The following is a 25,012-nucleotide window of genomic DNA, read 5'->3' as shown; positions in this document are numbered from 1 at the left end:
TTAATTGAAGGTCTTGATTAAAAAACCACCCTTCTCCCCATCTCCACACCTTAGTACGACGCTAGCCTTGGTTTTGCACAAAGTATACAATCTGTGGGTCTTATACTTATTATTTTATATTCATGGATTACTTTTTAACATATCATTGTAGTGTCATCATTAGCTAGATCATCTCAAACAAATAATGATTTGTAGTTTTTTTTTCCTCTTTCTACTGTAAAATCCAATGCAAGGGTTGTATGAAGGCCATGACTTTTAGTCTGTAAGCCCAATTCTAATGTGCATTGCTTCTTGCTCTAAAATATCATGATATTTCACATTTTAATTAAGATGGAGGTATCAAACCAATTTTTTTTAATGTACATTAACTTAGAGATAAAAAACCTCCCTATCATTTGATTTCAGTGTCTTAGTCCATTGATAATTTGGATTGATGCACATTCCATACATTGATAAAACCTTTTCAACAAACTCGCACTTAGAAATCTATTCATTTAGCTTTGGAATGTGGTTTAACATCTACAATAGCAACTATTACAGTTGCATTAGGCTCACCATTTTTAATCTCAAGTTTCGCTAGAGTAGTGGAGTCAAAATAGTTCAATAATATACGAGCTTTTAGTTTGAGTAGCGTAAGGAAATTGCTTTGCTAGTAGAAGGGGGCGAGGTATTTAAGGAACTCAGAGGCATAAAAAGGTCCTCCCAAATCTGAGTGATATCTTCTCTCATAAGTTTAAACAAATTTACATGCACACGTCATTACTTAATGGAAGAGGATTACAACAACTAAAAATCAACAAGCAAGAAAATAGTCAAATTCAAATACCTTAGCATCTTTGAAACGTTTCCGAGCCATACTTGAGAAATCACGTTTCATCAGAGCAAGCTTTCATACAATATAAACAAAATCAACACCCAATTTTAAATGTAAATTTCGTACTTAAACATATAATCACTTCTCTATCTCTTCTCTTCTCTATATTATCTTAAGGAAGAGTTTCACAAAACTGCCACGTGGCAAGAATTTGGAGGTTCGGGAAGAGGAGGACGAGATTTGGGTAGAATTTGATTTTGGAAGCCTCAAAAGATGTGAGAAGCAGGGGTTCCCAACTAGTATTAAAAAGCATAAGTGGGGGACTCATTCATAGCATGAATGAAACCAAATTGATTAAAACCTAATATAACAAAAAGTTCCCCAAATGTACTTATATGAACTTTGACTGCTTACTATGTTATAGAGAGAGAGAGAGAGAGAGAGAGCAGGATGAGGTCCTCTGAGGTTATCACCAACGAGTATTACAGACCAGGTTTCCACCCGATCAGGTTGCGGGCTTTCGCTGTGGCGGCTGCTCTCACCGTCTTCACGAGCTCGCAGGTGTGTGTGTGTGTGTGTGTGTAGTCCTCTCGTTCATATGCATAGAGGGGATTCTCTTGCACGACTGAAAAGTAAGCTTCTACAGAAGCAAGATCCAAAAATTAGACGTAGTGCTGAGTGCTTGATTTGCTATGCCCATTTACCAGAAATTTTTGGGTATGTAAGATGGTAAGAGCATGCTTTTGGTTTTAAAACAGTCAAAGGTAGAGGAAGAGGAGGAAGTGGCGTTGTATAACAGCAGTCCAGGCCCAGGAAAGCAAGTCGAATTTCCATGTGTCGGAAAACCATGACGTTTTCAATAAGGTTACAAGAGAACAAGAGAAGTAATGTCTTTTGAAAGGCCTGCCATGGGGATCAATGGGGATGGAAAAGCAGTACAAGGATTCCATGTCATACTAAGCCATGGAAAAGACTAAAAGAAACAAAAAAAACTTATACAAAAGATTAGACTAGTTGTTTGTCTATGGCATCATCAGCATCATCATAGAGAGCATGTGGATACATGTGCGAGCACATATTTGTATTAGTACATAGGAGAGTTCATATGTGTGGTATCATCCTCATCCATCCAGATTATCAGCATATGATTGTTGGGAGGCTTGCCATATCCACCACGCATGGGGGAGTATCCCTTGCCAGAGAATCTTTTTGATTTGGAGATGCTGTGTAAAAGACTGTTGTGAAGTGGCAGCCCGTGGATGTGTTGAGTGTGCTGTAGCTGGCAAGCGCGGTCCAAGGTGACTCGAGGTAGTCGAGATGTGGGCTATGGATCAGTTCACTGGGGTGAGTGATCCTCCTGGGTGGGTCAGCGGGCTTATGGGTCACCGATTGTTGTTGCTATCTTGTACCCGGAAGACGCCAGTAATGGGCAGCTATGATGTGTCCCGAGGCTGGGTTCTACTATCTCCGAGGAGTGAATCTCTGTGCTTGCTCGGCTTTATCAGGTAAAGCCCCAAGCATTGCTGTTTGGAAAAGCAATGATGCTGCTCGATAATGGACCAAATCCCTCTCAGAAGAGGCAGTGGAATTTCCCCCTGTGCTGGGCATCTGCAAATGTAGTGCTCCTCCATCTTGACTTTTGTAGAGCAGAGTCTACAAATCCTATCCTCTTTGGCAATGCCATGTGCTCTAATGAGACAATGAGATGAGACTTGAATATGCCGAATTGCGATCCACGTGGCATGTGACATATGCCTGTGTAGATATTCCGGGCTGTGGATGAATCCATTTGCTCTGACCCTCAAGAAGTCATCTTTGTAGACCTGCATCTTCATGGGTAGCTCCAAGGGCACAAGCCAAGTGGTGTGGTGTGGTGGTGTAGGCTAAGGAGATCAGATTTAATGATCCGGACGGTAGCATACCGTACCCATGAGCCTTAAGCCTCACTCCTACGTGGTTCCATGTTGGGTAGTTCTAGGGCTTGGGCATGGAGGACCTCACGTTGGTATTGGAGCCTCTATTTGACACGCAAAGGGACCTTGAACACGGTGGTTGTGGACGTGGCTAAGAAGCCATGGGTTCTCCAAGAGAGGGAGAAAGAAAACCCAAAGATGGTTACGGATTCGTTTATGTGCATGAATCTCACAAGAGGGAGAGGGAGTGTGGCTCATATTCGTGTGGGAGAAAACACAGGCTCTGTTTTATGGACTGCATAGGTGGCCAAGTAGCTAGGGCAGGGCCCTAGGGCTAGCGTGTGGGCTGGCCAAACCAGCCATGCCAGCTGTGCAAGGCAGGCAGGCCAAAGTCAGCCACACCTGGCTGCCAAGCCAGCTACGCCTGGCTGTGCTGTGGGTGGTGCCTATGGCTAGGTGGTGCCCTTGATACCATGGTAGAGGCAGCTAGTCGGCTACGCCTAAAGCCAGGTAGGTAGCGTGTATGGTAGCATGGCATGTGCCGGGGGTCAGTGTACAGTTGCTGCAGCGCAAGAAAGTGCTATTGATTGCACAAGGTGGGCAGTGGCCAGCACACGGGCAGAGAAATGGATAGGTATAGGGCAGGGAAGGGGCAAGTTGGGCTGTTATAAAAAGCAAAGAGGTGGTGGTAATGGCGTGAAGAATAAATGGGAGGCGTGGAGTAAAAAGCAAGAAAAAGCATGGCTAGCTTTTTCTTGTGCTAAAAATGGGGTTTCTTTGGTCTTGCTGTTTGGTTTGACAAATGCTCCAACTACTTTGTTGCAGCTGATGAATGATTTACTCCGTCCATATCTGGGAAAATAATCCTAGATGACATACTTTTTGATAGTAAGTCATTGCACAAGCATGTGTGGCATCTCAGGACTGTCTTGTAGATATTGAGATAGGAGAAGCTCTACGCAAAGGACTCTTATTTTAAAATAGAGCTCCTTTATTTGGGTCATATCATCACTTAGGAGCTATCTCTCTCTCTTTTCTCTGTGTCTTTGTTGGTGTGTGCAATCAAACATGGAAAAAGTCGGAAGATTATTCTCTTTAATCCAAATTTTGATTCAAGCAAGGTGTTGCTTGTCAATGCCAAATTTTGATATAAGCATGGGGCTTTTAGTCAATTCCAAATTTGTTTTTTGCAGGGAATTTTAACGACTCTATCACAAAGTGGAGGAAAGTACCTCTATGATTATGGAACCGTCCCTTTTTTGGCTGAATTACTAAAAGTAAGTCATTCTCTTGATCCAAGGATGGAGCTGCCCCTTTTGGTTTGAACCTGCATTTTCCATCGCTAATTTATGTCATTTTTGCAGCTGGCAGTAAGCATATTTCTGCTTTGGAGAGAGGAGACAGCCATTGGCATCCGAAAAATGATAGACTGGAAAACCCTTCGGCTTTACCCAATTCCCTCTCTTATCTATCTTGTACACAACAATGTGCAGTTTGTGACCTTGACTTACGTTGATACGTCAACCTACCAGATAATGGGAAACTTGAAGATTGTTACCACTGGTATACTCTTCAGGTGCTTTGATGAATAGTCTAACTTGGTTTTTAAAGGCTTTGATTATAGTGGAGCCAACTTCCTTAAACTTAATACCCATTTCATGCTCTTTAACATTGGTTCTTAATAGTGGTGAAAACATGTGTTAGATGAACCTGCCCTTCTTAGGATACAAATTAATATTCTAGGTGGCGATTCGGGGGGACATACGTGCAAGATATTTACATACAGATCAATATTTACGAGTATCCTCCTTAGAACACAAGCCTTTTGGATTCTTTATCACCAAAAAGGAAGTTTGAGTACAAAGCTTTTCGGGCACCCAGGCATAACTTCACCAGTGGAACTGGATTCTCAAGTCAAGGGAAAACAGATATCAAATAACTTGATGACGATTTTTACTGTTGGCAACCTACCAAGAGGTCCCCCAAAGCTTCCACGGCTGGCAACCTACCAAGCAGGTTCCCCAAAGCTTTCTCTGCTGTCAACCTACCGAGATGGTTTTCCAAAGCTTTTGGAGCCCAAAAATGTGTATTCTCTAGCTGGGTCAACTACCCATTGAGTCTACACTGTACAGATCCAGCAACAATCGGTGCTGCCTGCTCCTCAGATTCAGAGCACCCAACAAATGGAACAAGACACTAGATAACAACAACAGGGTTCCCACCAGCAAGTGCAGGCACTGACAGCTGGTATAGGTGCCCACAAATAGATACGGGTGCTAGACAGCTAGAACGGAGTGCCCATCAGCAGGTACAGGTGGCACAAACGGCAGGTACAGTCAGTAAAACTGCAGGTGTAGGTGGTTCAGAAGCAAATAAAAGATGGCACAGCTGCAAGTACATGTGGTACGATAGCAAAGTTGGCCACACACTTGGCATTGTTACTGTCATTTAGCTTCTTGTTATTCTCTACAGTGTTGGCCTTCAACAATTTCGGTACCTTCAATAACCTTGCTACCTACACAAGACCATGTTAGCACATACAATAAATATAATTTAAAAAAAGGCATGGTTTTATACTCATCCCGTGCAAAAGCTATAGGACATTTTTGAGTTCATAGATTGAACCATAATTGTTAGAGCACGCATGCCTTGGGATTTTTGGGTGTCCCTGAAACCCGTGGACATTACGCATGCCTTAATTCAAGGCGATTTCCATATGCAAAAATATTTCACACGCACAAGTTTATTTCCCATGCAACAAGTAGGCATGCTAAGTTACCAAGAAAAGTTGGCATCTTCTAAAGATTTGTATGAAATTTTCACATGCAATTTTTTTGAGAAGTCAGCAGGAGAGATGGACTTAGCCTTGTTATTGACTCGGCCATTCCTCTGGATTGGCACGCTCCAATGGTCTACCCCCCCTCTTTAACTTGGTTCTCTTTGTTCTCCCAGCTCAAAATCAGAGGAGGATTTCCGCCCCTTTGCCCTTTGTAGTGGGCAACCAAGGCTGGCTACAACCAAGCAGGGCAGTTTCAGAGGAGGGCTATGCCACCCCCTCCCCCCAAAACAAAGCGGGACCATGTATTTTTGTGAGTCTTTTGCTCTAGAAAGTACTTCAGTTTGCATGTAAGAGGTTTACCTACATGAAAGCCAAGATCGGAGAGACCCCTATTTCTAACTGGAAACAGAAGAGGTCTTATCTTAAGAGGATTCAAAAAGTCAAGGCTTGTTCCTAAGTTGGGACAAGAGTGCTCCTTTTCTTGGAAGCATCTCAGCTGAGGTCATCTTTTGAGAAGCCGAGGGGAATGTCACCAGCCAAGAGCCTACCAATGGAGCTGGTTTGGAGCGCTGAGACCTCGCTTCATATGTAAACTGAAAATCAACACGGAAACAAAAATTTGCCTAAAGGAAAAAGGCCAGTGTACTATGCAGGCCATACATGTATAATGAAAGGCGAGGCAAGTGAAACTGGTGGGAGTTAGCATCGTTTGTAACTATTTGGCCCTCCTACTACAAGAGAGGTTCAAGCCTTTTTATACTTGAAAAGAGCTCTGCTTTTTGCCAAAAGCTTGTCCATGCTTTTGCTTTGCCTTTTTATGCTTTGCTTTTTTCTTTTTCCCTTTGCTTTTGCTCTTTTTACTTTTATTATTAATAAAATATTACTTAACTTTTGGTCTTTTCTTTTCTAGCTTTAAGGCCTTGCTTTTTGGCCTTAGAGTTGCTTTTTGAGAAAGTGCCTTTTAGCTTTTTGGTCCGGCTCAGCCTCCTCTTTCCAATGGTGCCCTTGGCTCGCGGTCAACCCTGTTTGACATTTTACTTTTTCTTGCTTTTTGACCAAGAATGGTGCTTTTTCTTAATCAAACCTTATGGACCCTGTCCCCATGTCTTCTTCCACCTGTGTGGTGTCCAGGCATGGATTTCATCATATACCATGAACAAGATCATTGAAGATTGAAGGAGATTGTGGAGTGTGTGGGGTATCATTATGATTATGAAGAGCTACTTCTTCACCATCAACACCTTTTCCAACTTGCTTTTAAGATGTATGGTCAGCCCTAGACTTGTATGGGTACATGCATGGGCGATACGGACGCGTGTACGGATTTGTACGGACATGTATGGACATAAATTTTAGAAACCCTAAAAATTTCAAAAATCCTAAAATTGCTCCAAAAACCTCAAAAATTGCTTTTTGGAGGTTTTTATCGCCCAAAAACCATTATAACAGGTTTTATATCAGTTTTCTTGCTACTAGAAAGAGCTTTTCCATGGTTTTCTTCATCGACAAGGTTGTGGAGATTACTCATGGAAACTTGGACTGCTTGAACTTGGACATGGAGAACTTGGGCATGGAACTTAGACATATAGCTTGGACATGGATCTGGACTTGGACTTGGATTCATTGGATTTTTTATATTGGATTTGGTACTAGCTCGGTGAGAGATAATTGTGGGTCATCCCCGTGGTGTGCTCTGCATCAGAGATCCTGTGCCTAGGCCCTAGACATCGACATCGACTTGGATATCCTACATCCGCATATCTGGTTGTTTTGTATTCATTGATTGTATTGATCTTGGCCAGCGTGCACGTGGATTATTCGTGAATAAATTCTTGAAAGGAGGCGGGGCCTGTTTCCCGCTCAATGTGATGTACAGTGCAAGATCCCTATTCTCTTCTCTCTCCTCTCTCTATATCTTTATCTCTTGGACACGTGGTTGAGTCTGTCACGGCACGCCCTGCTGGGCTTACATCGTCCTCTTCTGATATAGTATACATGGAGTCAATGTCCACCACCTGGGGTGGTGCCACTCTATGGCGTTGGGTTTTATTCCGATCTGTTGGGCAGATGGGTTGGATCTCAGAGGGCAAGGGCCCATCAAGTCGTTTGTGAAAGAAAGAGAAAACGTAGGTTATAGGCCCAAGTACAAACTATAGAAGGCTGTAGACAGATGTTTATTGCTGAAAATGAGCATGAGGGAAGCCTGTAGGTGCTTACAAGCATAAGAGACTATTGCAATAGCCAATGACCTCCAGCAGGTATGCAAAAGTGAGAGGAGAAATGAGGAGAAGGGTTAGAACCCTTCTATACTTTACATATGAGCAAGTCGGCCTGCACCCGACAGCATCCGTGAGCCATAAATATGCCATAATAGCCTCAAAAGCTCATAAAAGTGCTAGAAAAAACCCTAAATGATGTCTACTAGTTATGCTAATGCAAGGCCTCATAGAAATGACCAGTACAAGCATGCTAGGGTTCATGTAGACCATTTGGAGATGATAAATATATTTTCCAACACCTCCTCTTTAGCGCTAGAGGGGCGGTCCAATACCAGCACATTGAAGTAACACCTCCAAAGTAGCTCTCGGAAGTGGTTTGGTGAAGAGATCAGCCACATTGTCCTTGGTAGAACAGTAGGCCAACCAAAGAAGTTCCAGTTTGATCCACTCGCATATAAAATGATAATGCATCTCAATATACTTGGATCATCCCCGTATCATAGGATTTTGAGCTAGAGCAATAGCACTCTGAGAATCCGAGAAGATGGTAATTGGGGAAGTGTCGGCACAGCACAGATGCTCCAGAATTTGATGAATCCTAATTGCCTCAGTAGAGGAGAGAAGGTCGGATTTGTACTCAGCCTTGGTGGAAGAAGCAGCGATAGTTCTTTGCTTCTGAGACTTCCAAGAAACCAATCCTGTACCAAGCATGAGGCAATATCCAAATGTAGATCTCCGAGTATCAATACAGCCTGCCCAATCAGAATCTGTGAAACCAACCAAATCAGCACCATTGGAATAGGTGATGCCATAATCTAAAGTACCTCGAAGATAACGAAGAACTCTCAAAGCTGTCTGCCAATGAGACCTTCGAGCAGTTGATGAGAACTGGTTGAGAACACTCATAGCATAGGAGATATTTGGACGGGTGTTGGCAAGGTAAAGCAATGAGCGAACAATCTGCCGGTACTCTGTGGAATCCACCAATGGTTTATCATCCTCCTTGGATAACTTGGCATTGGGACAAGAGAGAGGTGTACAGTCTAACAACCCATAAAGTGAGAGCAGCTTCTTCACATACTTCTTCTAAAAAATGAAGATACAATCATCAGACATCTCTCTACCAAACCTTGAGCCCAAGAAAATAATGAAGAAGGCCAAGATCAGTCATCTCAAAAAAGCTTGGACTGAACCTGTGTGACCAACTCAGTATCTGAGCCAGAAAGGATGAGGTCATCAACTTACAAAACAATGACACAAATATCCTAAAAGAAAGTGAAGCAAATAGAAAACACAGATGTAGGCCTAGATACAAGACCTGTAAATGCTGGAAACTGATGTTTATTGTTGAAAACTGAGCACGAGGGAAGCCTGATGAAATGGGGACAGCCCTTGTATACTCCCCATGAGAGCTGGTCGGCCAGCTGCAGAGCAGACCGACAGCATCACAATAGCATATGCTACGACCCTGTGCTTTTTCCTCTGGACAACAAGCAGGTGGGCACGGGCACGGGCACGTGATGGACAGTGTGAACAAGCATCAGTTTGAAACTCAAATGGTGGCCAGCCCAAGTGTGAAAGGGGACAAAAGGGACTTTAAAATATATAAGGTTTAATAACCTTTGATGATTAAAATATTATTATTTTTGAAAAGCATGTGTTTTTTAAATCTTTGCTTTTGGCGTTTTTTTGAGAAAGCGCATCATCTCTTTATAAGGCGAAGGTTGGCGGAATCATGGAGGGGGGTCGCCGTGTGGATCATTATCGCATGGCGCATGGTGTGACGGCAGGCGCATCCTTTTTGAGCAGGTCGCCGTGTGGAGGCTGCACATGCTTCAGGCAGGGCTGCTGTGCGCATGGGCTTCAGGCAGGGCTGCACCCCCCATAGGCTTCAGGCTGCTGCGCACAAGGGTGATCAGGGTGCTGTTACTGCACATGGATTACAGGCTGCTGCCCATAGGCTACAGGGTGCTGCTGCTGCGCATGGGCTGTAGGCTGCGGCACACACATGGGCCAGGCGACTGCTGCACACACATGGGCCAGGCGACTGCTGCACACATGGGCTACCGACTGCCGTGCATGGACTACAAGGTCCTGTGTGCATGGGCTACAAGGTGTTGCTGCGCACATGGGCTACAGGCAGGCGGGCTACAGTCCGCTACGGGCACCAGGTGGGCTACAACCAGTCAGGGTAGTCAGGCAGGTATCAGGTGGAGGCTCTCTACGCCAGGTGGTTGCATGTATGGGCACGTATGGGCTTCAGCCAGCAACGGGCGCAAGGCGGGAGACTTGCTGCAGCCAGTCAGGCATCCGGAAGGACTGCAAGTGGCCACAGAGACGCAAGGGCTGAACAGCACGCTTGACTCTATTTCTCTCATCGTGGATTGCAAGCCTTGTTTACGGGATTGGGATACAGAGGATCAAGTTAAGATGCACAGGATGATGTTCTTGGAAGAGATGTGTTGTTGCTCTTCATCTTGGACTTATGTGTATTCAGGGATGGCTTGACACGTCCTCTATCTTTCTCTCTCTAGGTTTTGGCAATATCTGTCATGGAAGCAGGACATTGGTTTTTTTCGAGAAGAAACATGACTTCGGTATCGAGGAAACAGGCCTATGGTTTATGGATATAGGTCTATGGTTTATCAGATAGAGGTCTTTGGTTTCATGTGGAAAGCATGTCTTTGGATTCATGTGAACAGGTTCTAGTTTTCTCGAGGTTACATGCAAGCTGTGACTATAGGAAGGACATGAGGTTTGCTACAGCCCTACTGCTGTTTGGGAAAGGGTTTGTGGGATCCATGGTTGAGATAGAGAAGACCTTTTCAAGCAGGGACGTGCTATACAGGTGTGCCTTCTCTATGGAATGCTTTGCGCTGTATTATTAGCGAGAGTTTTTATTTGGAAGTCTTGGGTGAAAAGCTATAAGGGATCCTATTGGTAGAGGATTCAACAAGTTGTACTTTGTACTCAAATTTTGTTCAAGTAAAGAAATACCGCAAGGGGTGCCACTGCGTTTTGGGGCCAATCGGTGTCCTTGTACTATTTGCAGGAGCACTCTAGCTCCCCTGTTTGTTTTCCTTTTCCAGGTTCCCATGGGTGATGAAGTGTTTTGTGTGCGAGTGTTTGTTCCACCGCCCTGATTTCTGAAGGCCGGTTTCAGCATAAAAATGCTATAAAATCATAAAAAAATGGAAAAAAAACCTAAATAAATATGCACATGCAGGGCCTCATAAATGGCTAGTACAAAAATGAAAATGATGTAGTAGACTCTTTCGAGATGATATGTAATCCAACACCTCCTCTTTAGCGCCAAAGGGGTAGTCCAATACTAGCACATTGAAGTAAGAACTCCAAAAGTAGCCGAAGTTCGGTCCGGGGGATCCTTTGGTTGATCAATGTCCTGTAAAGCATATAAGATTGAAAAGGATCGACGAACACTGGACGAAGAAGAACACCTCCTCTCAAATTGGAAGCAAGAGGTCCAAGTTGCAGTAATGGACACATCCAAAGTAGGTGTAAGCCCAAGCGGGGCTTGCAGTGACAGACTCAACCACGTGTCCAAGAGATAAAAATATAAAGAGAGAGAGGGGAGAGAGAAAAGGGAATGGGGATCTTGCACAGTACACCACATTGAGTGGGGAACAGGCCCCGCCCCCTTTCCTGAATTTATTCAGGAATAATCCACGGGCACGTTGGCCAGAATCAATACAATCAATAAATACAAAACAAACAAATATGCCAATGTAGGATATCCAAGTCGATGTCGATGTCGACGTACAAGATCTCTGATGTCGAGCACACCACGGGAATGACCCACAAGTATCTCTCACCGGGCTAGTACCAAATCCAAATATCCAAATCTAAATCCAATGAATCCAAGTCCAATGAATCCAAATCCAAGTCGAAGTCGAAGTCCAAGTCCAAGTCTAGATCCAAGTCCAAGTCCAAATCCAAGTCCAAGTTCCATGTTCATATCAAGCTTCATGCCCAACTGATATGCCCAAGTTCCATGTTTATGTCCAAGCTTCATGTTCCATGTCCAAGATCTATGCCCAAGTTCTACATGTCCAAGTCCAAGAAACACTAGCTCATCCCATGAGTAATCTCCACAACTCCTATAGCCTTGTCCATGAAGAAAACCATGGAAAAGCTCTTTCTCGCAAGAAAATTGATATAAAACCTGTTTTAATGGTTTTTTGGGTGATAAAAAACATCCAAAAGCCAATTTTTAGGGTTTTTGAAGCAATTTTAGGGTTTTTGAAATTTCTGCCCGTACATGCCCGTACATGCGTCCGTACAGCTCCGTACATGCATTTGTATCGCCTATGCATATGCCCATACAAGTCTAGGGCTTACCGTATTGTCATGTGCGTGTTTGCGCGTGGACAAATCCTGATGCTAGTCGAGTAGGGGTAGCTAGAAAAAGATGATAAGAACCAGAAGTTGGAGCATAAAGTGCTGTTTTGGCTAGTGTGGACTTGGAGAAGGACTTGGATCCTGTCGGCTGCAAGGAGGGTCCTGTTGGCTGAACCAGATGAGGCGGCTGCAGGTGCATCAAGTGATGATATTGTCCAGTCGGCCAGCCGACTGCTGCTGGTCGGCCAGTTCTCCTTTGGTCCAAGAGGCCTATAAATAGGCCCATGTGCTCATTGATAGAATCATTCAACTCCTTAAGAGTTGGGCCCTTAGAGTAGGACAGATTTTGGTGTATTCCACCTTTTATGTAAGGCAGCCTATGGCTGTAGATTAGGGTACCTTTTTGTACCATATGAATATACTGAATTTTCGGCATTTCTCTCTCTCTCTCTCTACTCTCCCTTCTGTCTGCGTTTTTGCATCGGCATGTTCTCAGTGGTGTTTAGGGTTGAAAGAAGACTCCGAGAGCTTTCCGCATGTTACACGTATATCTGAAAAGCATGTTGGAGAAGGTGTTGATGGCGAAGCAGCAGCTCTTCATGATCTTAATGATGTCCACACATACTCCACGATCTCCTTCAATCTTCAATGATCTTGTTCATGGTACTACAAGAGAAATCCAATGCTTTTTATATTTGTAAGAGATCTTGCTTTTTGCCAAAAAGCCTTCATGTTTTTGCTTTGTCTTTTTATGCTTCGCTTTTCTCTTTTGCCTTTGCTTTTGCTCTTTTTACTTTTATTAATAAAATATTACTCAACTTTTGGTGGTTTGCTTTTTTGGCTTTAAGGCCTTGCTTTTTGGGCTTAGAGCTGCATACATTAGTATGCAATGCACAAGTAATGATCCTCCTGTTCATGGATTGTCCTATCTGGTTTCATCAAAACCGTGCTGAGCCATCTGGTCACTAGGACCGCTCAGACTTTTCCTCAAGGCCATCTGGTCACTGGGACCACCCGAGAGTTCATTAATAGTCATCTGGGTCATCTGGTCACATTGACCGCCCGACTATGAAATCCAATAGTCATCTGGGCCATCTGGTCACAATGACCGCCCGACTGTGAAATCCAGTACAGTCATCTGGGCCATCTGGTCGCAATGTCCGCTCGACTGCGAAATCCAATACAGTCATTTGGGCCATCTGGTCGCAATGACTACCCGATTGCGAAATCCAATACAGTCATCTGGGCCATCTAGTCGCAATGACCGCCCGACTGCGAAGTCCAATATATCTGGCATCGTTGCCGTCCAATGGGTCATGTGGCATCGTTGCCTTCCATATACAAATCTCCTTCGGGTATCGTTGCCGTTCATATACAAATCTTGCTCCTTGGGCTTTCTAGCATCGTTGCCACCCAAACTAGAGCACGTCTAAATAACCATTATAAGCAGAATAATGATCAATTCTAGTCCAATAGAAGAGGGCTAGAGGTATGATCCCTCCCTCTTGAATTTGTCTTGATCGCAAGACGTCCATATCTGTACTTCAAATACATCTCGACCAACCACTTCCTCAATGCTCATAAGCTCGAAGTATATCCGGATAGTCCTAGAAGTACTCCTCTGGCATCCATTTCACGTCCAACAGCGAATAACTCTTGAATTCCAAGAGGAACTTTTTGACCAGTGTCTTTCCTCCTTTTCTCACAGAATGAAACACAATCTGTTCTGGCTCTTCCACCCCTGGTGGATTCTTCAAAACAAGATCCTCTGGGGATAACATGGTTGATCTTCTTGGTATCGTGAAAGGGTCATATACCATCATTCCTTGACTTTGGCAATCCAAAGATAAAATCCATAGCAATATTCTCCCATAGATCATTCAATAGGTGCAATAATCTTGCTGGTGTTTGTCGATCAAACTTGACCTTCTGACAAAACAAACATTCTCGAATCATAAAGCTCAATGTCTTTCTCATACTAGGCCAATAAAAATAGCTCTCCAAAGCTTGAAGTGTAGTCAAGGTGTCTCTATGCTCCATGTATAGAGAAGCATGGCACTCTTCCATTACTTTGGCCTCAATTCCTTGTGTTACACATGACCTGGGTTTGTATCATAAGAAAACCCTTCTTGATGATATAAAAAGTCGCCAAATTTCCATTGTGCAATCTGTTTCAAAACATCTTTGAAATTCTCTTTGGTAGCATAAGGATCCTTCATCAAAAATCCATACGGTAACCCATAGAAACCGCATGGCTCAAGGGTCTCCGAGATAGTGCATCTGCTTCCTTGTTGGCTTTGACATTCATCGGCCACAACATGGCCTGCTTGGTTCAAGACTGCTCCAATGCAAGCTCATCATGTTCAACCACAAAAAAAAAGTCTAGAATATCCAACACTGGTCCTTTGCTAGCATAAAGTCTCAATGCTTCAAAAGGATTCTGTTTCAGCTTTGGTCCACAAAGATCCCATGGCTTTATTTGTCGAAACATGCAATGGGCTAAGCACCACTGCAAACCATTTGTCGAACTTCTTGGCATGATGTCAATCTGATGATCTTCCGATCTCTCTAGCTTCTTTGCCGTCCTTTCCCTTGCTTGTCGTGAAGAAACTGCATCTAAAAGAGTAGGCCTAGGAGTAGCTTCCTTGTCTCCTCCATGATAAATAGAGCGGGTAGCTCTAGATCCTTCTGCAATGGTGACTCGAAAATAGGCTTTAGCAGCTTCAATTCCTTTGGCTTCAGTGGCTCAATCCTTCATCAAGTATCTCTCACCGGGCTTGTACCAAATCCACATATCCAAATCTAAATCCAATGAATCCAAGTCCAATGAAGCCAAATCCAAATCCAAATCCAAGTCCAAGTCCAAGTCCAAGTCCAAGTTCAAGTTCCATAACCAAGTTCCATGTTCATGTCCAAAGCTTCATGCCCAACCTATATGCCCAAGTTCCATGTTTATGTCCAAGCTTCATGTTCCACGTCCAAGCTCTATGCCCAAGTTCTCCATGTCCAAGCTATATGTCAAGTCCAAGAAACACTCGCTCTCATCCCATGAGTAATCTCCACAACTCCTATAGCCTTGTCCATGAAGAAAACCATGGAAAAGCTCTTTCTCGCAAGAAAATTGATATAAAACTTGTTTTAATGCTTTTTGGGCGATAAAAACATCCAAAAAGCATTTTTTAGGGTTTTTGGAGCAATTTTAGGGTTTCTGAAATTTCTGTCCGTACATGCGTCCGTATCGCCCATGTATATGCCCATACAAGTCTAGGGTTGACCGTATATCTGAAAAGAATGTTGGAGAAGGTGTTGATGGCGTAGATGAAGCTCTTCATGATCATAGTGATGTCCAGACATACGCCACGATCTCCTTCAATCTTCAATGATCTTGTTCATGGTACTACAAGAGAAATCCAATCCTTTTTATACTTGTAAGAGACCTTGCTTTTTGCCAAAAAGCCTTCATGCTTTTGATTTGCCTTTTTATGCTTTGCTTTTCTCTTTTGCCTTTGCTTTTGCTCTTTTTACTTTTATTAACAAAATATTACTCAACTTTTGGTGCTTTGCTTTTCTGGCTTTAAGGCCTTGCTTTTTGGCCTTAGAGCTGCTTTTTGAGAAAGCGCCTTCTAGCTTTTTGATTTGGCTCAGTCTCCTCTTTCCAATGGTGTCCTTACCTCGCGGTCAACCTTGTTTGACTTGTTGCTTTTTCCTGCTTTCTGACCAAGAATGGTGCTTTTTCTTAATCAATTCTTATGGACCTTGTCCCCATGTCTTCTTCCACCTGTCTGGTGTCCGGGCATGGATTTCATTATGTGAAATAGAGCTAGGAGGGCCAAATAGTTACAGTAGGTGATGTAGAAGCAACACTGGGATCAATCCAGAAGAAGTTGTTCTCAAGAAAGAGAACCACTGATAGCTCCAAGGAAAATGGTACCGTAGTAGACGACTCCTCCTCCTCCTCTGAAGAAGAAACAACTCTAGGTCTTGGTGAAGTAGGAGTCGGTGACACCAAAATGCCTAGAGAAGGGCTAGGAACAACCACCAATAGAGCAGTTACTGGAGAAACCGTAGAGGTAGCAACTCCAAAATCCACCAAAGGTACCCTAGATGAAAATATTGTCTGGGGTAAAGATTCTCCAACAATAGGAGAAAGATGATCTTCAGACGATGAATCCTCCTCTGGAGAAGGAGGAAATGAAGTAACCTTTGGCACAAGAGGATCATTAGGGAGAATTGAATCCGCCAGGGTTGAAGTCTGAACCAAAATAGACTCTAAAATAGTGGAAGTAACCACCAATGAGAATTCCATAGAACCCTCTGAAGATGCCTCCTCTAGAACATAAGAAGCGGAATCCTCCTCTGAAAGCATATCTTGAAGCATAGGAGGGGAACCCAGAGAAATATCAGGCATCATCATTTGCAATGTAAGCGGAGGAAGAAATCAGTGAATGATCCGATGTGACCCTAACCTCTACTGAAGAAGTTGTAGCTGTGGTCACTAGGATTGTGTCCTGTGGAGAGGGAGAAAGAGAATTTGAAACTGACAAGGGGGCCACTTTGGCCCTAGTCTCCTGATGGTGTGAGGCAATGCTTGAGTTCGAATACCGCCTTTGAAGTTCAAGCCACAATTGAGAGGCATCATAAGAAGCTGATAAAAATTCCACCTGTATGGAAGGTGACAAAGATTGGATGATAACCATCTTGACAGAAGCATCATAAACTCCCCGCTAAACAAGATCCAATAACTGAGGAGAAGCAACAACAGCCCAAAGACAAGAAGCCTCCAAAGTTAACTGAGTCTAGTATGACCAAATCTGATAGTTGGTAGAAGTAAGGGGAGGGTTTCCAAAAGCCATCACCACCAAGAATCCAAACCTCCTCAAGAAAGACTAGAAGAGAGGGTGGGTGGGAGATCCAGGCACTGGAGAAGAAACTGTAGGAGGAGCAGTAGGAGAGAAATCTCTTGAAGCCATGTCCTCTGACAAGAAACCTTTTGTTAAGAAAGGGGCTGAATAAAAAAAATCAGCAAATTCTCCTCTCAAGCTGTGCACAGCAAGAAGAAAGGGAGGGAGGGTGGGAAAGTGAAAGGAGAGGAAGAAGGAAGATCTCTCCAAGCTGTAGATCCCTGTCCTCAGCACGTAGAAGAGGGCTTCAGCAATCCAATCAGCAATCTTTGCTGAAAATTCAGAAATACAACAATCCCAAGCGTTAGATGAAGAAAACGTAGCAATCTTGAGGAAGCCTTTGCTCCCCAGCACCTTCCAGGCTGAAATCTTCAGAAAACGCAGCAAACTGTCGAAGCCTCTGCTCCAAAAAAGAAAACTCAGGTCTCTTCTGTTCACAGGTCAGTGTTTTGCTTTGATACCATGAAAGAAAGTGAAGCAAATAGAAAACATAGATGTAGGCCCAGGTACAAGACCTGTAAATGCTGGAAATTGATGTTTATTGCTGAAAACTGAGCACGAGGGAAGCCTATAGGACCTAGGTGGTGTACAATGATAAGAAGCAGAAGCAACTGCTAATGACCTCAAGAGGATGCTGAAAAATGAGATGAAATGGGGGAAAGGGGGATACTAAAAGCATAAAAATATGGGTGCCTAAATAAATATGCACATGCAGGGCCTCATAAATGGCTAGTACAAGCATGAAAATGATGCAGTAAACCCTCTGGAGATGATATATAATCCAACATATCCCCATCAGAAAGAAGCACACAGAGATTATTGTACCTCTCAAATCCAAGAGATAACAAGAGGGCATCAATCTTCTGATGCCACGCACGGGGTGCCTGTTTGAGACCATAGAGAGCCTTCTTCAGAAGATACACATGTGTGTCCTGTCCCTGAATCACAAAACCAGGAGGCTGCTCAACATAAACTTCCTCTCCATTCAGAAAAGCAGATTTTACATCCATCTGGAACACAGGCCATCTGAAGTGTGCAGCTAGAGCCAAAACAATCCTGATGGTGGTATACCTGGCTATAGGAGCAAATGTCTCGTCAAAGTCTTCACCTCTCTTCTGAGCATATCGTGGAGCAACAAGGCAGGCTTTGTACTTGTCCAAAGTACCATCTGAATGAAACTTGACTTTGAAAATCCATTTCACACCAATCACACGACGATGTAAAGGCCGTGGCACCAAAGACCAAGTGTGATTCCTCCCAATAGAGGGCATCTATGCTTCCATGGCTTGCCGCCACTGCAGCTGTGTAAGAGTCTCCTCTGGACTCTCGGGCTCATCGATCTCCATGAGAAAGCTCATGAGAGCATTATTCACTATGTGATGAGATGTGGAAGCCCGAGATGAACGGTGAGGTCTAGGGATGGCGGTAGAGATTTGGTTATGGAGCTATGCATTAGTGAGACCAAAATCTCTAAAGAGTTGTTGAACCCACCGAGGTAGGTGAGCCTTCCTCTCAAGGCGTGAAGAAGAAGTTCCAGTTGCAGTAGAGGACTCATCCGATGCTGCTGGGAGAGGTGATGAAGTAAGCACTGGTGAAGGTAATCCCGGAGTCAAAGCAAGACTTATAATAGAGGGACTGGGAGCGGTAGAAGCTGGTGCAACAGGAACTGGTGGCTGTAAAGTAGCAGCTGGCACCGGAGTTGCAACAGGAGGAAGAGGAGGAGGAGGAGCTGGATGTGGAAGAGGTATAAGATTACTAACATCTGTTGGGAATGGATCATCCAAAAATTTTGGAGATGCATCAGGTGAAGAGGAGTCGATACCAAACAAGCTCTCATCAAAATGAGCATCATGAGAAATGATGATGTCATCAACCTCCGGATCCGAAAAGCGTCCTCTTTGACTTTGGTGCGACTTTGGTCCTCTTTTGATATGGGACATCCACAAAAGGAACACAATCGAAAATATGTAGGTGAGAAACAGAATACAAGTGTCCTGTAAAAGCCTCCTCCGGAGTCATCCCCTCAAGCGCTTTTGTGAGAGAGCGTTAATGAGATAAACTGAGGTAGCCACAGCTTCACCCTAGAAAGCAGGAGAGAGACGTGCATGATGCAACAAAGCACGAGCCATCTCTTTTACAGTCCGGTTCTTCCGTTCCACAACTCCATTCTATAGAGGAGTGTAAGGAGCTGTGGTCTGTCGGTGAATGCCCTTCGACTCAAGGAATTCATCAAATGGTACAAACTCGCCACCATTATCAATCCGGAGAAATGAAATTGTACCCCTAGATTGATTTTCCACCATCCCGATCCAAGTCCCAAAACTGGCAAAATCATCTGACTTGTGAGCGAGAAAACATATCCAGACTTTGTGAGTGAAATCATCCACAAGAAGAAAATAATATCGAGCCCCTCCAAGAGTCCCTTTTGAGAAGCTTTGTACACTGAAAACAGAATTTTGGAAATCCGTGGTACATATAAACATCATGTAAGGCGGCATAGGAACCCAAAGAAACATCACCAACACCAGTGACAGGAAGCGAGGAGTTGTCGCCGATGCGAACTGAAGAAGAGAGAGTCTGGTAGTCCTCCAGGATATGGGCTTGATTGGTCATGTGGGCAGAAGCACCACTATGACTGCCATGTATGCTTCTTTGGCAGATCCCTCCTCTAGAACTTTGTCCTTGCCCTTGTCTTTGGTGTTGTCCTTGTCAGATGCTTTGGAAGCATCTTGGGCTTTATACTTGGCTTTGGCTGCTTGAGAGCTATCGTGACGAGCAAAGTAGCGAGCCTCAGAATGACCTGTCCTACCACAGTAATCACATTCATTGCTTTTGTCCTTGGACTCCTTTGAATCTTGTTCACCCTTGCCTTTGCCTTTGTTTTTGTTGTTGGAGTTTCCTTTTCCGCCTTTGCCTTTGCCCTTGTCCTCGGCAACAAAAGTAGACTCTTACTTGCCTTTTCCGTGAAGCATGCACTTGTCATGGAGGTAACTCACGACTTCCTCAAAAGGGGGGAAAGGATCATGGAAGTAAATATGATCCTTACATCTGACTCCAATTTGGCAATCTTTACTGTCGAGACTTTCCATACCTCCTCTGGATCTTCATCCGCATCTGATGAGGATTACTCCCTGTAGAGACAAATTGTGCTTGTATAGACGGAGTCATGCATTGGATGATGATAAGATGGGCCTGATGCAATAGCCAATGACCTCCAGCAGGTAAGCAAAAGTGAGATGAGAAATGAGGAGGGTCAGAACCCTTATGTACCTCACATCATAGTTGCATTCCATACCCGTACTCATCCGATGAGTACCTTCAGTACTTTCCGTACCACTCCATACGCACCGTACCTCGTACGGATAAGGTCTTCGTACCAAATGAGGTTCAATGTACAACACTTATTTGGCCCGTTTTTTTAAACTATTTTAGTCAGTGGTCATTGCTTAGTAGTTAATAGATTAGTTTTCATTTCAGGATCACCATTGTCTTTCATGCTATTTTTGTATGGATGCTAGATATTTCTTGTTTTACATACATACATACTAAAAAACGTGAACGTACTAAACTACTTATCTTGATGCGTACTTTACGTACTCGTACCATACATGTACCATACCGCACCATACCTAAAGTACTCGGCCCGCTGCAGCAGGTCGACAGCAGTCGTGAGCCATAAATAGCCTAAAAAGCTCATAAAAGTGCTAGAAAAAACCCTAAATGATGTCTACTAGTTATTCTAATGCAGGGCCTCATAGAAATGACCAGTACAAGCATGCTAGGGTTCATGTAGACCATCTGGAGATGAGAAATATATATTTCCAACAGTTCGGGGAGAGAGAGAGAGAGAGAGAGAGGATTTCAAAGTTAGTATTTTTCCTGTTTTGCTATGAACTGAAGGATGCTCCTAAAGAGGAGGTTATCAAATCTTCAATGGATGGCTATTGTGTTGTTGACAGTCGGCACAACTACAAGCCAGGTAAGTACATTTGTATGGAATCTTAAAGTATATGATCATGATAAACCTGAAGCCACAGTGATGCTTGGTCCTGTGCTATTTACCTCTTAAGCTACTACATTTTGTAAGGCTCTAGGAAGGTGGATGGAAAGGTTTCTGAGTTTCTTTTCTGGTGTTAACTGTTGGAGTGCAGATAAAAGGTTGTGGTGAATTGAATTGTGGGAGTTTGTTTTCAGCTCGATTCGAAGGCTACCTTCTTGGGATCTTGTCTGCCTTTCTTTCAGCACTAGCAGGCGTTTACACTGAGTTTTTGATGAAGAAAAATAACGAGTCACTTTACTGGCAAAATGCCCAGCTTTATGCGTGAGAATTCTTGTCTCAATTTATTATTTCATTAAATGTGGCCACTCCTTAAGGTTGGCAGTAGTTGAGTAAGCTTATCCATTTTTTCCACACCAAGGTCTCAAACAATGTCATGTGAAACGCAGCCATGGGAATCGGAAATGGAACTTTTGAAAGGGCTGAAGTAGGGAAATTCCAGGCCTGCAAGTATGATGCAAGAAAGAGGGATGGGAGGAAGAAGAGAGAGTGGAAAAGACCGGAGAGTAAAGAAAGCGTGAGAGGAAAGGAAAAGAGAGGAGAGGAGAGGAGATGGGAGGCCTGGAAACAAGCTACTTGACCTACTGTGAACTCAAAATCTAGGGTGCAAAGGGGAAATGGCAGATGGTATTTGAGAAGCCTGCTAAAATGGTGGAGAGGAAAGAACTGAGAAACAGTGTATGTGCCCTTTTGGAAATGGAAATGGAGAAATGGCTGAATTGTCTTTTGGACTTAAGGACCTGAAATGGGTGTTTCAGTCTGAGATTCGAGAACCCCCGTTTTGGGGTGTTTCCCTAACTATGGTGTATACATTGTATATTTTTGAAGGTGCACTATGTTTGGAATGGATTTCTTATTCAATTCAAGCCTTGCAGGTTTTGTTATCTTCAATTTTTTAAGGCTAGTGATTGCGGGTGGTTGGCAAAAGGTTTGGGGATTGTTTGATGGCTACAACATTGTGACATGGCTTGTTGTTCTCAACTTGGGATGCACTGGCCTGCTTGTGTCGTGGATAATGAAGTATGCAGACAACATTGTAAAGGTACGTGCATCGCCTCCTTTCTTTGAGGAAAATATTATCACATGTTGTGGCCTTCAAGGCTACATAGAATACATCTTTTTCCTTAATGTTTTTTTCATGCTTTATGGAAAGCTAACCAGTATTGGTATTTATTAAACCAGGTTTATGCCACCTCTATGGCAATGCTTCTCACCATGATCTTATCAACTATTTTGTTTGATTTCAAGCCTTCTTTACAGGTGAAGTTTTTTCTACTGTTGTGCCAGCCTTCCAAGGGAAATGCTGTTGATTAAGCATTCCGACTAACAGTGTTGTGTTGTCACGTGAGCAGCTTTTTTTGGGTATAGTGATATGTACCATGTCTTTACAAATGTACTTTACACCACCACACATGCTATTAGACTTGCCAGTACAAACAAAAGATACAAGTCTCACAGGCGTGATTGTAGAGAAGGCTGCAGGCAATGAATAGCCTTCGAAGTTCACTTTATCAAATTTGACCTTTGTAAGTCAACTCCACCAAATGCATATATGATGAAAACTGAATTTGGGGGTTTTCATGAGCTAATTAATCTATACGTGTGCAAGTACGAGAGAGAGAGAGAGAGAGAGAGAGAGTAGACCTTGTTGGAGTGCTCCACCTGTGATTCCATTTGCATATGCTTTTATGAATCTTTGGGCAGAGGAAGCACATCCATGCTTTTCTTTTCACAAGCACAAAAAGCTATTGCCATTGCCACTTTTATCGAGGTGCTCTGTTGTCAAGAACCACTACACCCTTCACACAGCAACTTAGTCATTCAGTCACCTTAGTCTTTTCAAACGCTTAAAAAACTGTATTGCTGATTGGGTTTCTTAGGTTGTATTCGACCTCATGTGTGTAAATCTACTCCTTAGTCTTGCACATTGAGGTCTTTAGTGATTCTTTGAGTCTGTGATCATGTTTCACCCATCTTCAAGGCCATGTTTACACACATCTTCAATGCACAGTGTCATATAGTTTGTGTTTAGTTTTTTTCAGCCTACTCTGTAGCATGTACTTGTCGCTCTTCTTTTATTTTGTTTCGGTTACATGCCACTGCATGGTGTATGTATATTGATGGATTACAACTGTCTCACAGGCCTGTGTAGGGATGCTAATGATTCTCTCTTTCTCATTTTGGCACAAGTTCATTTCCTTGATAAACTTGGCCTTGTACGTGAGCAGATCTCATCCGATTGTGCGTGAGAATGCAGAGCCCAACAGAGTATTTAATAGCAATGACAAGCATCATCGTCAGATGGCCTAGTTAACAATGTTGAAAAGGCTTATAAGGGTGTTTACATATTTAAGATGCTCTTCCTCCCCTTTTCTTAGAGTCCTCATCTATGAGGATGGACAGGGGAGATCTCCCCCTTTTCCATATGTGTAAAGGCCCTAAGAGCCTGGGGGTTTATGGGGCTTGTTACCATTGTTATGGATATATCTTGTGGGGTGGGGTACGTGCATGTCGGAAATTATTCTTACCAAATATTTTAGGAAGGTACTACTATCCCACAAGTCCCATAGAAAAGTGTGTTCTCTCCCCTCTGCACCCCTCCACACACACACACACACACACACACCCCCCCCCCCTTGCCCCCGGGATGATTTACTTCACACACCCTTTTTTACCACCTTTTTTTGGGGAAAAATTAGCGGCACTTTGTTTTTTTCAATTTGCTTTAAGCTTTTACTTGTTTTTTTTTAATTAATAAAATTGAGCAGCATGTATGAATTTTATTAGTCTTTCAAAGAAATGTTGTTTCGTTGCCAAAGTAAAAGTGTCGCAAATTTAAAGTGCACTTTTAGAATACACTTGTTAAAGAATAATGACGTGTGTTTCATGTCATCTTTCATGTGATTAATCTCACATGTTGCGTAGTCTTAACATGTGTGTACTTGCCTTGAAAGTAATATAAAATTAATGAACGAGTCCTTCCACCATGTCAAATTGATATACCATATATTATGTCATGTGCCACAAGTCATTTGGCATGCTTGTTGTGTCATGTGAGTATGCATTTGGAATTGCAATTGAACAGAATTAAAAATGCTTTGTCAATGTGTTTGACCTCCTAGAATGGTTTGTCAATGTGAAGGGATGACACACCTTCATCAATTGTGCTTATGTTGAGAGACTTTGAATTTCTACAGTAATGGATGCATGTTTTTTTTTGAAGTGAGGTAATGTTACACAGTGCTCTTGTATTTTGCATAAAAGTGCATCCCCTGGGAGCTCTCGGCAGGGCCAATGGCCTTCGCCACCAATAATGTTGAAGTAAACTATTTCATGTGCAAAAGGAAATCATGTTAGGAACTTGTTTTCCTATGTTCTAATGTCATGGTGCATCGAAGTGATTGCTCATTACAAAGAATGGTTGTAGGGATTGTTTGATCCCTTTGCTATGTCTTTGTAAGGAGCTACCTTTCTACCTTGTACATCCCAACATTTAAGAACCACAATATTAAGGTTAAGGGATTGAACACATGGAAATAAGAGCATTGCATTATGCAAATGGCTTTAATATCTTGGAACTAAATATAGATGTGGTAATTTCTTGAAGCTGTAAATATAGGTGTGGTAATTTCTTGAAGCTGTAAATATAGATATGGTAGTTTCTTGAAGTTGCAAAAATTGTAAGTTTCTATGTTACAATTCGAAAACTTATGAAATTGTATGATAATAGAGATTAAGATGCCCATCCAACGTTTAAACTAGTCATTCCAATTGCTTTCTAGAGGAGCAACTCGTACCACCCTTTGATTGTGTTTGATCATGTTTTGTAATATCCAAGCTAGAGATTTTGGGTTTTACTCACTTTAAAATCTACCTAATAAATCTTTTAGAATGCTTATGTTGCTTTGCACTTGCCAGGTTTGATACATAGGCATGATTAAGTCATATCGTGTGCTTTGATTAAGTCATA

At 43.0% G+C, this 25,012-nt stretch overlaps 1 protein-coding gene across 1 annotated transcript; it reads left to right on the top strand.

Annotated features, from left to right (window-relative positions):
• Positions 1-1,206: 1,206 nt before the first annotated feature.
• On the top strand, positions 1,207-23,802 carry LOC147613577 (Nucleotide-sugar transporter family protein). The gene is made up of 9 exons (XM_086781576.1): positions 1,207-1,375; positions 3,921-4,004; positions 4,092-4,303; positions 20,886-20,964; positions 21,137-21,306; positions 21,910-22,084; positions 22,225-22,302; positions 22,395-22,568; positions 23,185-23,802. The coding sequence occupies exons 1-8, from the start codon at positions 1,265-1,267 to the stop codon at positions 22,533-22,535; spliced, it is 1,050 nt and encodes a 349-aa protein (XP_086637702.1). The 5' UTR covers positions 1,207-1,264; the 3' UTR covers positions 22,536-22,568; positions 23,185-23,802.
• Positions 23,803-25,012: the final 1,210 nt, after the last annotated feature.

This window comes from Cibotium barometz, chromosome 43 (assembly GCF_041138505.1).
Source record: "Cibotium barometz isolate CiBa-2024 chromosome 43, ASM4113850v1, whole genome shotgun sequence".
In the NCBI taxonomy this organism is placed as follows: Eukaryota; Viridiplantae; Streptophyta; class Polypodiopsida; order Cyatheales; family Cibotiaceae; genus Cibotium; species Cibotium barometz.
This window is presented reverse-complemented; position numbering and strand designations above follow the sequence as displayed.

What these genes read in the sequence shown, in the direction of transcription:
- LOC147613577 (XM_086781576.1), top strand. Translation starts at nt 1,265, where the DNA reads ATGAGGTCCTCTGAGGTTATCACCAACGAGTATTACAGACCAGGTTTC. An exon ending in TTTTGGCTGAATTACTAAAA is followed by an intron (nt 4,005 to 4,091) that starts GTAAGTCATTCT and finishes TCATTTTTGCAG; the next exon opens with CTGGCAGTAAGCATATTTCT. An exon ending in TCGGCACAACTACAAGCCAG is followed by an intron (nt 20,965 to 21,136) that starts GTAAGTACATTT and finishes GTTGGAGTGCAG; the next exon opens with ATAAAAGGTTGTGGTGAATT.